General features: G+C 46.5%; 1 protein-coding gene across 1 annotated transcript in view; it reads right to left on the bottom strand.

Moving 5' to 3' along the window:
* VWA5B1 (von Willebrand factor A domain containing 5B1) overlaps window positions 1-14,767 on the bottom strand; it is an 87,298-nt gene that overhangs the window by 29,336 nt on the left and 43,195 nt on the right. Inside the window, exons 10-12 of the mRNA XM_082274556.1 lie at window positions 13,122-13,307; window positions 10,584-10,764; window positions 9,766-9,929 (exon numbers count right to left, since the gene is read on the bottom strand). Of these exons, the coding sequence (XP_082130682.1) occupies window positions 9,766-9,929; window positions 10,584-10,764; window positions 13,122-13,307 (531 nt within the window). The remainder of the gene's footprint in view (window positions 1-9,765; window positions 9,930-10,583; window positions 10,765-13,121; window positions 13,308-14,767) is intronic.

The raw sequence follows: 14,767 nt of genomic DNA, 5'->3' as shown, positions 1-14,767 counted from the left end.
CAATGTTTATTTTTTGCGCTATAAACAAAATAAGAGCGACAATTCTTAAAACAAATATTTTTTACTTTCTGCTGTATAAGCCCCCATTCACACTGGGGCGACGCTACTTCGCACCGCGACCTGTGAGCAGCTCGGAGCGGCCGCCACGGACTTCGTAACATTGAAGTCTATGGCGGTCGCCTCCTGGTCGCCCCAAAGAAGCTCCGGACCCTTTTTCTGAGTCGGAGCGACTTGTGTCGCTCCTATCAGAACGGGTCCGCAGCTTCCCTATGGGAGGCGACCTGCGGGCGACCTGTGAGGCGACCAGGTCGCCTCACAGGTCGCCCCAGTGTGAACGGGGGTTAAGGCTCCTTTCACACGGCCGCTCCGTGTGAAAGGTCCGCTGCGGGACTTTTTTTTTTTTTTTTCCACGGAGCGGATGACATTTCTGTCATCTGCTCCGTGTGCCCGCATATCATCCCATCCGTTTGCGGATGATATGCGGACATAATGTAAGTATATGGCACTGCGGATGTCAGCGGATGACACCGCTGACATCCGATTTTCCTTCCTTTCCGTTTTTTACACGGATGGAAAAATGGGGTTCTGTTCCGTTCCAAAAAACGGAACAGAACTGACAGGAGGAAAATCGGATGTCAGCGGATGGTATTCCGCTGACATCCGCAGTGCCATTCACTTACATTATGTCCGCAAATCATCCGCAAAAAAATAGGATGATTTGCGGACACACGGAAAGCAGCGGAGCGGCCGTGTGAAAGGACCCTAAGGCTTCATTCACATGTCAGCGTATCGATCGCGGGCAGAATCACCGCGATTCTGCCCGCAATCCGGAAATCATTGCAAATCGCGGGACGCCTGTGCGTTGCCCGTGGTACAAAAAAGGTACAAGAGCTTCTTTGGGGCGTCATGTTACCGCGATTCGGCAGGCGCAAATCGTGGCAACATCGCACAGCGTTTGGGGTGCTATTGCAAATCACGGGCAACGCACAGGCGTCCCGCAATTTGCAATGATTTCCGTATCGCGGGCAGAATCGCAGTGATTCTGCCCGCGATCGATACGCTGACATGTGAATGAAGCCTAACATTCCCAAAAAAAATGTAAAAATCAAATTTTTTCGTCCTTTTAGGCCAATTTGTAAAATCCCAATAAGCGTATTTTGATTGGTTTGCGCAAAAATTATCGCATCTACAAACTAGGGGAAAGATTTGTCATTTTGATTTATTTTTTTGCTAGTAATGGCGGCGATCAGCAATTTCTAGCGATACTGCGACATTGCGGCGGACAGATCGGACCCCTAACTGACATTTTGACACTTTTGGGGGGACAAGTGACATTACTACAGTAATCAGTGCTAAAAATATGCACTGTCACTGTAATAATTACACTGGCAGGGAAGGGGTTAACCTAGGGGTGATCAAAGGGTTACGTTTGAGCCTAGGGGGTGTTTTCTAACTGTATGGGGGAGGGACTTGTGAAATGATCATAGAGACCTGTGATACTATATAGAAGGATCACAGGCGCTCCGTGATCATTTCAGAGAGAACGGTCTGCTGCGTTTACAACAGTTGACCGTCCTTCTCTCTCAGTGGGGAACGATCGTGGCCGCCGGCCCCATGGATCGGCATCCCCGCTGCCTAGTGGGAGCGGTCGCGTGCCTCTGGCGGCTCGCGCTTGCCCCCCAGGAGCGCTCCCGTGAACCGAAGTACCCATACGTCGGTTTCGCGCTCCAAAGAAAAGATGTCAGAATTTCGGCTCTTGGACACAAAACTTCTCAGCGTCAGGAATGTCTCCTATCAGGATGGCTGTGTGATATCAGAACCTTCTTCACAGATCTCAGGAGATCTGAGCATGCTTCAAACTTCTCTCTCCATCCCCTAGGATTACATCTGATAGGTTCAGGCAATGCTTGTGCATGTTTAATTAAACACTGAATAATCTCCATAAATTAATATAAAGGTTCTGTTAATACTAAATATTAGCCAAAACACACTACAGAGGGAGTACTTGTGCCATTGCATATATTATCACCTAAATGTGTGTGTATATCCGGAGGGTGCCGGAAATAACGGTACCTGTGGAATAGTTTAGATCAGTGGTCTTCAAACTGCCAGATGCGGCCCTTTGCTTCCTTTATCTGGCCCCTGGGACACTTTTATATCCACTGACACCAATGATGGGACACTATTCCTCCCACTGACACCAATGATGGGACACTATTCCTCCCACTGACACCAATGATGGGACACTATTCCTCCTACTGACACCAGTGATGGGACACTATTCCTCCCACTGATGTCAGGATCTTTTCTGCTCTCACTGGGCACAGTCCGCCCCCCTAAAGTCTGAAGAACAATAAACTTGCCTTTTGTTTTAAAAGTTTGGAGACCCCTGATTTAGATGATTAGACAGCCACCAGGTAGGTGGTACTTGGTGAAACTGTGAGGATAAAAGGGAGTGTGTAATGCAATGATGCTGAGAAGCATTCTAACAGAGGAACCCCAAAGACCTGCTACAAAACCATTCAAAGTTCTTGAATTAGAGGTAGAAGGCTGTCAACACTGAAGCCTTTTGAACAGCAACTAAAAGTTCTTTAGGAGTCGCTGGAAGACTTTTCCAAAGGAAGGAGGTTCCAAAGTCTAGCTAGGAACTAAAGCCTAGTACACACGCAACGATTATCGGCCGACCAATCGTCCGTCTTTTGTCCAGAGTTGTGTTTTGTTGGTTGGAATGTGCCTAGACTGCACACAAATTTTCTCGCACGACAAAATTCTACTTCAGAAGTGATGCCATGTGTTGGTTTGCTTTCTTTGTGTTCTTTCTTCTCTGAGCATGACCAGACTTGCTCATTAGATTTTTCCCTGTCGAAATCTGTACTGACTGCACGAAAATCGGCCGTGTTTTGACAGCAGACAAACATTTTATAGCCTGCACACCAGTTTTTTTTCGGCCGAAAAGTCGGAGTCGGTTGTGGGAAGCATCATACTAACAAGCCGAAAATCAGCAGAGCGGTCGTCGGACGAAAATTCCCTAACGATTTTCGATGCGTGTGTACGAGGCTTTAAAGACCAGCTGAAGTTGCTTGAAAATTGTTTAGAATGCCTTGGAGACCAGTTATAAGGCCTTGAAGATCAGTTAGGAGGTTTTAAAAATTGGCTGAAGGCTCATGAAAACTGCTTAGAAGGCTTTGAAAATCAGTTTAAAGGTCTTGTAGAGTGAAGATAAAATTATGTAAAAATGTGTTATATGCCAACAAAACAATCAAAGAGCCTTGACGATTAGTTAGGAGGTTCCAAAGTCTAGCTAGGAACTTGAAGACCAGCTGAAGGTGCTTGAATATTGTTTAGATTGCCTTGGGGACCAGTTAGAAGGTCTTGAAGATCGGTTAGCAGGTTTTAAAGGTTGGCTGAAGGCTCAAGAAAACTGCTTAGAAGGCTTTATGGATAATTTAGAGTTCCCTTGAAAGTCAGCTGGTTGGTTTGGAAGATCAGTCAGATCAGCTGAAGACATCATCTGGCTAGACGGCCCTAAAACCAGTTGAAAGGCCTTGAATGCCAGCTAGACGGTCTTTTAGACCAGCTAATAAGCGAAGGAGACCAGCTAGAAGTGTTTGAGAACTAAACAAAAGGCAGAAGACCACAAGTTCATAAATAGCTGGATGTTGGGTTGGGTCAATGTGTTTCCTGCTATCCAAATAATCTATAAACAACCACCTACTGCATTTTTATTTTCTGGAAATATTTGTTTTTATTTGGCATGTCCCATTATCCCATTAAATTTCGTTTTTAGCCATCAGGTGGGTAGAATTAAGTCCTAGAAATCCTGAGTCTTCGTTGGAGCCCTGATAAATATAAGCAGAGACAATTAGGCCTGTAGAGCCAGCATGCACTAGGATTCCCCCTGAGGATGCCTCTCCCGCTGGACTAATTGCTGCTCACTCATTTACTAATTAATAAAGATGCTTGAAAATTCGGGTTAACCGTTGAAGAGGATTTCTGCCACAGGCATTCCTGTTTTGGAATTCTGAGATTAAACTGATAATAACTTAATCACGCAATATAATCGTAAGGAACAGCTGTGCAGACAGTTCATCCATGGCCTCTCAGGGTGTGGGCGGCCCATCACTCTGGAGGGTCAACCTTGTGGCCGCTGATAGGGGGGGGACCACCGGTCCTCCTGTAAGGGGCCCAGGCACACAGGGGGCCCGGACAGCAGAGAATGAACAATGTTCTCTTCGTCTCTCACCCAGCAACTAAAAGCCAGTTTCTCCCCCTCTCCCTCCTGTCGGCTTTCAGTTTCTTGGTGAGAGACCCACATGACTGGATTTAGGGGGTGCTGGGGTGGGTGGTGCCAGTGCCATTTCAGTTCTGCCCCCCTGGCCGGCCGCCGCTGAGCTCCTTCCCCTGCCCCCGCTCCTGCCCACACTCACAGCCAGGACAGGGAGACGGCAGCCTAGAGCAGAGAGAGAAGAGGCAGAGAGGAAAGAGCAGGGAGGAGGTGCGCTATGTTGTGCTCTCCCCTCCTATCAGAAGAACGTTCCTCTATACAGCACATGAGATGTATTCACTCTTACTGTACCCACACCGCCCCCTATCCACATTTCCTGCTGCCTGGAGGTGATCAGCCCTTGGAGGAGATAGGGGGCAATGTACAGTGCGATCTACAGTAGGAGCGATCTGGTCTCATGTGCTGTTTAGACCAGCGCTCTTCTGATAGGTGGGGAGAGCACAACACAGCGCACCTCCTCCTGGCTTTAAGTGGTTTTCCCCTGTAAGTTGGTGGAGCGGCCGGCTATCTGTGTTGGGAAATCTACTGGGGGTTTGGGAAGGGGGAATATGTGCTATAAGAAAGAATGGGGGGGATATGTGCTAGGAGGAGGAGGGTTGGGGGGGGGGGCAAGGGATGTTTGTGCCAGGAGTGCGTAAGGAAATTTGGGCTAATAATGATTTGGGCTGGCAGGGGGGATTTGGGGGATAAGATTTATGCTAGGATAAGAAGTTTGAGAAAGAAAATATGTGCTAGGCGGGGGGATTTTGTGGGATTCGAGCTGGTGGGTGGGAGTTGGTGGAATATGTGCATTATTATTTGGGAAGAATTTTGGTTTGAAGATGAAATTTATGTTTTTTTATGTATGATGGAATGCTTGTGTCCACTAATAATGATTTTGTCTGAAAGTATAGTTTTGACATTTTTGCAGGGGGGGTGTCAGGTAGGCTGTACGGGGCCCTGTGATTTCTAACCGCAGCCCTGGTCACCATGGGCAGTATGACCACAAATGTCTCTGATTCAGCAATAAACTCATTGGCTTTATGCCTTCAGAGGCTCCATAGAGAATGAAATAGCGGCACAGTGCGAATCCAGCATTGCGTTCTTTGACCATCTCACTATAACCACAATTGTCTTACAGGCCTGGCGCACTTTTATGCATTAAAGGAAAGAGACACAAACTACTGCAGGGAAATCTCACCATTGTGGGAGGGGCAGACACAAACTACTGCAGGAAATCTCACCATAGTGGGAGGGGCAGAGACACAAACTACTGCAGGAAATCTCACCATTGTGGGAGGGCAGAGACACAAACTACGGCAGGGAAATCTCACCATTGTGGGAGGGGCAGAAACACAAACTACTGCAGGGAAATCTCACCATTGTGGGAGGGGCAGAGACACAAACTACTGCAGGGAAATCTCACCATTGTGGGAGGGGCAGAGACACAAACTACTGCAGGGAAAAATCTCCCCATTGTGCCACCACTGAAGTTTCTCAAAGATTAAAGTTCTAGCTGGTAATTCAATTCACTTGTACTTCAGATTTGGATGGAACCTTCAATATTGGGAATAATATAAACCTCCCGCCATTTAAAGGAATTTTCTTACTACAATATTTACTTCTTCCCACAGTAACTGGCCAGAAGCCAAACGCGGCCAAGATTAAGACAAAATGTTTTGGGATTAAAGCTCTCGTCGCTGGTGGGGGAGTTCTTTTTTTCTCCATCGATTTTCGGCTCCGCAAATGAGATGCTAGGAAAGTCTTTAACCTGAGCTGTGTTGCCATGGCGACTAGGGATGTCTGTTTTGGAAGTGAGAGTGCCCTATTTTCACGCCACGCTGGGGGACCATGATGTACGGTATGGAGAGTGACAGCGAAGAGGCGCCTAGAGAGTGCGGTTAGCGTTGCAGAGACACTTAAACAGTCTGTGCCCCACCCAAGCCTGCCTTTCTGGGTGTGAGAAAATCAAGACCGGGGATCCAAGGGTTAAAATTTCCATTGCGCGTTGCTGCGGGAGGCTTTTCCGCGGTCACCGGACATAAAAATGGCCATTACTTAACCCCTTCTGCTCTGGAGACCAATGCTGAGGTCAATCTGACTTTACCTGATGTGTGATTTTAGCGGTCAGAGGGTTACGTGGTGAGTCCTCCGAGGGGGAACGTGGGTTATTAAATATGAATTATTAAAGGGACAAGAAGTGTTTTACTGGAAGCACTTTTCATTAAGTCACTCTAAACTGACGTGCGCAGCCTTTGAAGGAAGAAGATAAAGCCATAAATGACTTCATTAGGAAATTAATTTATTTTTACTGGTAATGACAGCCCTGTACGAAATGCGTAGTTTGGCTCGACTGCTGGGGATGCTTGCTGTCGTGCCCATCCTGTAGCTTCAGTGCAAATCAGAATTCCTAAACTGGGTCAGTGTTTCACAAAGTGCTGAAGCCAGAGACAGCCAAGCATTGAACATTTTCGGAGGAGGAGGTCACCAGAAGCAACCTTGGTACCTGACACTTCTCTATTCTGCCAGAGAATCTTGGCTTTGCCCAGCCGCCATTGGGAGTGCTGCTACCCCCCACTGCCAGATTCTACATGCAGCTGGATGAGGATGACTCTGCTGGAGTGAACGAGAGCTGACCCTGGAGTTCTCAAGGGAATTCAGAAAGCCCAGGATGATGGCCCCTTCCTGACCACTTTAAGGTCAAAACCATACCTGCTATATAAGCACAATAAAGTACCATAGTCATAATACAGCCTTCTTTGCTCACCAAAATGGATATTTTAGTGCTGGGCGGATGCTGGAGAGGTTGAAGCACCTGAAAGACTCTTCTGTATCTCCATCCAATAGAGTTCCTGGTTTGGCACGCCTGCTGTGACCATATCATGGCCTTCATGTTTGTCATGACAGGTGGGAAAGCTGTCATGAAGGTAGTCAATTGTCAACCATTCAGAGTTGGAGGCTGTCATGGCCAAAGAGCTGGCATGTCCTCGCAAAAGGGTGCTGCAGAGGTGAGCTCTGCCTTCACTGTCACCTCCAGGAGTCAAGGAAAAGCAGCTTCCATGTATGAACAATAGTTGGCCAGACAGATTCTCTCTGATAGGGTTGGCCAGACAGATTCTCTCTGATACAGTTAGCCAGTCAGATTCTCTCTGATAGGGTTGGCCAGTCAAATCCTCTTTGATTGGGGCTGGCCAGACAGATTCTCTCTGATACGGTTGGTCAGACAGATTCTCTCTGATAGAGTTGGCTTGACAGATTCTCTCTGATGGTGTTGGCCAGATTGATTCTCTCTGATGGGATTGGCCAGACATATTCTCTTTGCTAGTATTAGACAGATTCTCTTTGATAGCACTGGCCAGTCAGATCCTCTTTTATAGGGTTAGCTCTACAGATTTTCACTGATAGGGTTAGCTAGACAGAGTTTCTTTGATAGCATTGGCCAGTCAGATCCTCTTTCATAGCTTTGGCTAGACAGATTCTCTCTGATAAAGCTGGCCAGACAGATTCTCTCTTATAGTGTTAGCTAGGCAGGTTCTCTTTGATAGCTTTGGCTAGGCAGGTTCTCTTTGCTAGTGTTAGCCTTACAGATCCTCTCTGATAAAGTTGTCTTGACATATTCTCTCTGATTGGGTTAGCCAGACAGATTCTCTCTGATTGGGTTAGCCAGTCAGATTTTCTCTGATTGGGTTGGCCAGGCAGGTTCTCTTTGATAGTGTTAGCCAGACAAATCCTCTCTGATAAAATTGACTTGACAGAATCCCTCTGATAGTGTTAGCCAGACAGATCCTCTTGCTTTGGCTAGACAGATTGTCTCTGATAGAGCTGGCCAGACAGACTGTCTCTTTGATAGTGGCTAGGCAGGTTCTCTTTGATAGATTTGGCTAGGCAGGCCAGGTTCTCTTTGATAGAGTTGGCTAGGTAGATTCTTTTTGATACTGTTGGCTAGACAGATTCCTTCTGATAGGGTTGGCCAGACAGATTTTCTCTTTGATAGAGTTGGCTAGACAGGTTCTCTTTGATAGGGTTGGCTAGACAGGTTCTCTATGATAGGGTTGGCTAAACAGGTTCTCTATGATAAGGTTGGCCAGACAGGTTCTCTATGATAGAGTTGGCTAGACAGGTTCTCTATGATAGATTTGGCTAGGCAGGTTCTCTATGATAGAGTTGGCTAGACAGGTTCTCTATGATAGAGTTGGCTAGACAGGTTCTCTTTGATAGGGTTGGCTAGACAGGATCTCTATGATAGAGTTGGCTATACAGGTTCTCTATGATAGAGTTGGCTATACAGGTTCTCTATGATAGAGTTGGCTATACAGGTTCTCTATGATACGGTTGGCTAGACAGGTTCTGTATGATAGTTGGCTAGACAGGTTCTCTTTGATAGCGTTGGCCAGACAGGTTCTCTATGATAGAGCTGGCTAGACAGGTTCTCGTTCATAAGGTTGGCTAGACAGGTTCTCTTTGATAGGATTGGCTAGACAGGTTCTCTTTGATAGCGTTGGCCAGACAGGTTCTCTATGATAGAATTGGCTACACAGGTTCTCTTTCATAGGGTTGGCTAGACAGGTTTTCTATGATAGGGTTGGCTAGACAGGTTCTCTATGATAGGGTTGGCCAGACAGGTTCTCTATGATAAGGTTGGCTAGACAGGTTCTCTATGATAAGGTTGGCCAGACAGGTTCTCTATGATAAGGTTGGCTAGACAGGTTCTCTATGATAGGATTGGCTAGACAGGTTCTCTATGATAGGGTTGGCTAGACAGGTTCTCTATGATACGGTTGTCTAGACAGGTTTTCTATGATACGGTTGGCTAGACAGGTTCTCTATGATAGTTGGCTAGACAGGTTCTCTTTGATAGGGCTGGCTAGACAGGTTCTCTTTGATAGGGTTGGCTAGACAGGTTCTCTTTGATAGCTTTGGCCAGACAGGTTCTCTATGATAGAGTTGTCCAGACAGTTTCTCTATGATAGGGTTGTCCAGACAGTTTCTCTATGATAGGGTTGGTTAGACAGGTTCTCTATGATAGTTGGCTAGACAGGTTCTCTTTGATAGGGTTGGCTAGACAGGTTCTCTATGATACGGTTGGCTAGACAGGTTCTCTTTGATAGGGTTGGCTAGACGGGTTCTCTATGATACGGTTGGCTAGAGGGGTTCTCTATAATAGTTGGCTAAGCAGGTTCTCTATGATAGAGTTGGCTAGACAGGTTCTCTATGATAGAGTTGGCTAGACAGGTTCTCTATAATAGTTGGCTATACAGGTTCTCTATGATAGAGTTGGCTAGACAGATTTTCTCTTTGATAGGGTTGGCTAGACGGGTTCTCTATGATACGGTTGGCTAGAGGGGTTCTCTATAATAGTTGGCTAAGCAGGTTCTCTATGATAGAGTTGGCTAGACAGGTTCTCTATGATAGAGTTGGCTAGACAGGTTCTCTATGATAGGGTTGGCTAGACAGGTTCTCTTTGATAGCTGTCTGAGGTCACATACAATGACACAACATACCTGTGACTCCTGACTGTCTGCATTGTCGGTGATCTGTATCCGGCAGAGCGGGCTCTTCTCCTGGACAGAGCTGGGGTCGCTGGCGGTGTGGACTCTTGGCATGGGCTGGTGATCGGCGATCTGGCTGACACTGTACGCCCGGCGCTGGAAGCTGCAATCAGAGGCTGCAGGAGAAAAGGGGAAAATTTAGAGATAAGTGCAAGTCCTGCCATTGCCTCCATCCTGCCGGTTGGGGCCCCTGTGCTGTACAGTGATTGCGCTTTACTGTTCCTCCTCTCTGTACAAATCTAAGAGTCTGGCTGACTAAGCTTTTCTTAACCATAGTTTAGTAGGGGTGCTGACTGTACTGTTGGTGACATACATGGTCACTAAAGGGAGAAAAAATACAAATCTGTGTATACATATACAACAACGCTACACAATCGCTATCAAGCAAACTTGAATTTTGCTCTCATCGAAATTTCTAGTCTAAACTATTACCTTAGGCTCCTCCCATCCCTGGTATGATCAGACCCTACCCCTGATTAGCCACCCCCTTTGATATTCGGTTCTTCTCCAGTTTCCAAATATCAGGACAGCTGGGAGATAGGAAGGGGGGATTTAGGGGTGTGACCAGGGCTGTCTTTAACACAGGGCAAAAGGGGCAGCTGCCCCGGGTCCAATCATTGTTGTGGGGCCCAAAGCAGCTGCCCCTTGAGCCCACACTACCTGCAAATAGTTGATGAGTCGATTCAAAAGGGCCCAAGAAAATGTTTGCCCAGGGTCCAATCAATATTAAAGACGGCCCTGGGTGTGACCTATGACCTCCGACCACCTACCACCATCATGATCCCCACACAGGTCCTCTTTAGCTTCCAGGAATTCCGTGCTGTGTTCTGATGGAAGTCCGCCATCTTGGTGACCCCTCGACCCGCTACTTCCGGACGAATCCTGGGACTGGAAGAAGACGGAACTTCCCGATTCCTGGGAGCGCATCATGCTGTATCTCCGCCGCTTGTCCTGCCGGGAGAAGAAGATGGGAAATGAAACAACTGAATATCAGAATTGTAAAGAAAATTCTCTCCTCGACGTCAGAATCCTCGGATGAGCAGAAGTTGACCAAAGATAAAAAAGACTCCATTGACTCTCACATCATGTCTGCCCATCGCGATCGCCATGAGCTGCTAACGTTTTTTGAAAACTATCATTGGTGTGAAAAAAATTTTGGGCTCTGAAAAAAAAAATCGACTGACATTCCTATCTTCCTTTATTTTTTTTCAGTCATTTTGGAAATTTTGGCAACATTATCTTCTGATCCCACTGATCAAATGAGATTCAGCAATCCAAAATATAACCAAAATCAGAAAAAAAAATCCCAAATTTTTTTTATAAATTCTATAACTGTTGTTTTTTTTTCTTTTTTAATAATTATATTATGATTTTGGTTAAATTTGTGTTTTAGACTCGGATTGCTAAAATTCAATGTGATTTGATTTGCATAGAACTTCATATTGTTGCAACCACCTTGTATTTATCTTGAAAGCCCTGAGGAAGTTCTTTGAGATGCCGAAACGCGTTGGTTGTTTTGTGTGTTCTTGTATAAATAGACATCGGTATTACAATATTTTTGGGCCCCACATTTCCTTGGTCTGGCGCTCATGTTAGATGTTCTAAACCTGGACCCCCATAGCTCAAGGACACCCTGCTGGGGCTGAGAGCAACCTCACTGGAGCCAATAGGCCCTGTTTGATTGTATGTGAACTAAGAATTATTGATGTGTCGAATCCAGCACCTCTTTCATGCATGTTCTAGGTTTTTAGATTAATATGTATTCCCTTTATGGTGATTTACCCTTACTTCCTGTCCCGGGTGTCATAGGGACAGGGAATAATGGGATATATCTCCTATGGGGACACAGGCAGCAGAAACTTGACTTACCCGCATGTGTATAGAATTAAAAGAAAATACCCACAACTGATTTTTAAACCTTATCATAGACCCTTACCTGCTTCTCTTATGGAGATATTGAAGTGAACTTCTGCAGGGCACTTGCTGAAATCTTTCAGCCCCCTCCCATACTGTAACTGCAGCCCCACCCATGCTGTAATTGTAGCCCCACCCATGCTGTAATTTCAGTCCCACCCATGCTTTATTTACTTTCCTACCCATGTTTTTATTGCAGTCCCACCCATGCTTGATTTAATTGCAGTCCTACCCATGCTTTAATTGAAGTCCCACCCATGCTTGCTTTAATTGCAGTCCTACCCATGCTTTGATTGCAGCCCCATCCATGCTTGCTTTTATTGCAGTCCTACCCATGCTTGCTTTAATTGCAGTCCTACCCATGCTTTTATCGCAGCTCCTTCCAATGCGTGCTTTAATTGCAGTCCCACCCATGCTTGCTTTAATTACAGTCCTGCCCATGCTGCCCATGCTTTAATTTCAGTCCCACACATGCTTTTATTGCAGTTCCATCCATGCTTGCTTTGATTTCAGTCCCACCCATGCTTTGTATGCAGTCTCACCCCATGCTTTAATAGCAGTCCCACCCATGCTATGATAGCAGTCCCACCCATGCTTGCTTTAATTGCAGTCACACTCATGCTTGCTTTAATTACAGTCCTGCCCATGCTTTAATTTCAGTCCCACCCATGCTTTGTATGCAGTCTCACCCCATGCTTTGATAGCAGTCCCACCCATGCTATGATAGCAGTCCCACCCATGCTTGCTTTAATTGCAGTCCCACCCATGCTTGCTTTAATTGCAGTCACACCCATGCTTGCTTTAATTACAGTCCTGCCCATACTTTAATTTCAGTCCCACCCATGCTTTGTATGCAGTCTCACCCCATGCTTTGATAGCAGTCCCACCCATGCTATGATAGCAGTCCCACCCATGCTTGGTTTAATTGCAGTCCCACCCATGCTTGCTTTAATTGCAGTCACACCCATGCATGCTTTAATTACAGTCCTGCCCATGCTTTAATTTCAGTCCCACCCATGCTTTGTATGCAGTCTCACCCCATGCTTGCTTTAATTGCAGTCTTACCCATGCTTTTATTGCAGCTCCATCCATGCTTGCTTTAATTACAGTCCCACCAATGCTGTAACTGAACTCCCACCCATGCTTTAATGGCAGTGTCATTGTTGTGCAATGAAACACTACATCCCCTGCACGTCTTTGGAATTGCTCATCGCACTGGGTGAGGATCAAACCCCCGAGATATAAGAAGCCAGCAGTTGACTCCGCCCACCACCTATGACTAACCTATTGCTTTTAGAGTACAATTTTGGCATTTCTTACATGGGAACAAGGAAAGACAATGGTATTTGTGGCCATTTTATGGCTCCACCTTTAGTCTACGTCATCCTACTCACGGTGCGTGGATTAGAAAGGTAGCGCGAGGTGTTGCACACAACGCCGTAGCCCACCAGCCGGTCCCCCGGGAACAGGAAGCTGGAGCTGACCGGAGAGATGAGGACCTCTGTGCATTCTGGGAAAACCCATTCTACAGTGACGTCACTGAGGACCGGAGCCATCGACTTCTTCAGGGACTGCAACATCTGCCGGACGGAGGAAAGGATGTCAGATAACGGCACCACCTGTCTCTGGCAATAGTTTTACCTTTTCCCCTATTCTAGACTTACCTGCTTCTGTTCTGTAGATACTGAGATCAGCCATCCCACCGCTAAATCTAATGCTAAGTGGGAGGGTCTGACTTTATTGTAATCAGTGTTACAGATATTCATCATCAATCAGTTCAGAATCTTCAGTTCTTCTGTTCTTTACTCTGGGCGTGGCCAAGTTAAATAATTAATTATCTCCGAACACCACACAACTTTCTTTTAGCGATTCCGGAATTAAATTAACCACTCACCACCCAGGCTTTTTTTGGCACTTTTTTGTTTACACGTTTAAATCAGTATTTTTTGCTAAAAGAACACTTAAAACAGCCAAACGTTATACAACGCTATTTTTTGGGGAAAAAATACACTTTAACTAAAAAATAACAAAACACAATAATTAGGTATTCTGCCCAGTTCAGCTCTATGGATTACAGGACACCTCCCCCTTGTGTTATGGTGATGAGGTGGGGGGGGGGGTATTCTGCCCAGTTCAACTCTGTGGACCACAAGATATCTCCACTTTGTGTTATATGGATGAGGCGGGGGTTATTCTGCCCAATTCAGCTCTGTAGACCACAGGACACCTCCCCCTTGTGTTATAGAGATGAGGTGATGGGGAGATATTCTGCCCAGTTCAGCTATGTGGACTACAGGACACCCCCCTTCTGTTATAGAGATGAGGTGGGAGAGGGGGTATTCTGCCCAGTTCAGCTCTGTGGACTACAGGACACCTCCCGCTTGTGCTATATGGATGAGGCGGGGGGTTATTCTGCCCAGTTCCGCTCTGTGGACTACAGGACACCTCCCCCTTGTGTTATTTGGATGAGGCGGGGGGTTATTCTGCCCAGTTCAGCTCTGTGGACCACAGGACACCTCCCCTTTGTGTTATGGTGATGAGGTGGGGGGAGGTATTCTGCCCAGTTCAGCTATGTGGAATACAGGACACCCCCCTTGTGTTATAGAGATGAGGTGGGGGGTATTCTGCCCAGTTCAGCTCTGTAGACCACAGGACACCTCCCCCTTGTGTTATATGGATGAGGCCGGGGGTTATTCTGCCCAGTTCAGCTCTGTAGACCACAGGACACCTCCCCCTTGTGTTATAGAGATGAGGTGATGGGGAGATATTCTGCCCAGTTCAGCTCTGTAGACCACAGGACACCTCCCCCTTGTGTTATATGGATGAGGCCGGGGGTTATTCTGCCCAGTTCAGCTCTGCAGACCACAGGACACCTCCCCCTTGTGTTATAGAGATGAGGTGATGGGGAGATATTCTGCCCAGTTCAACTCTGTGGACTACAGGACACCTCCCCCTTGTGTTATAAAGATGAGGTGATGGGGAGATATTCTGCCCAGTTCAACTCTGTGGACTACAAGACACCTCCCCCTTGAGTTATGGT

Source organism: Pelophylax lessonae (genome assembly GCF_965119305.1).
Source record: "Pelophylax lessonae genome assembly, chromosome: 12".
Classification (NCBI taxonomy): Eukaryota; Metazoa; Chordata; class Amphibia; order Anura; family Ranidae; genus Pelophylax; species Pelophylax lessonae.
This window is presented reverse-complemented; position numbering and strand designations above follow the sequence as displayed.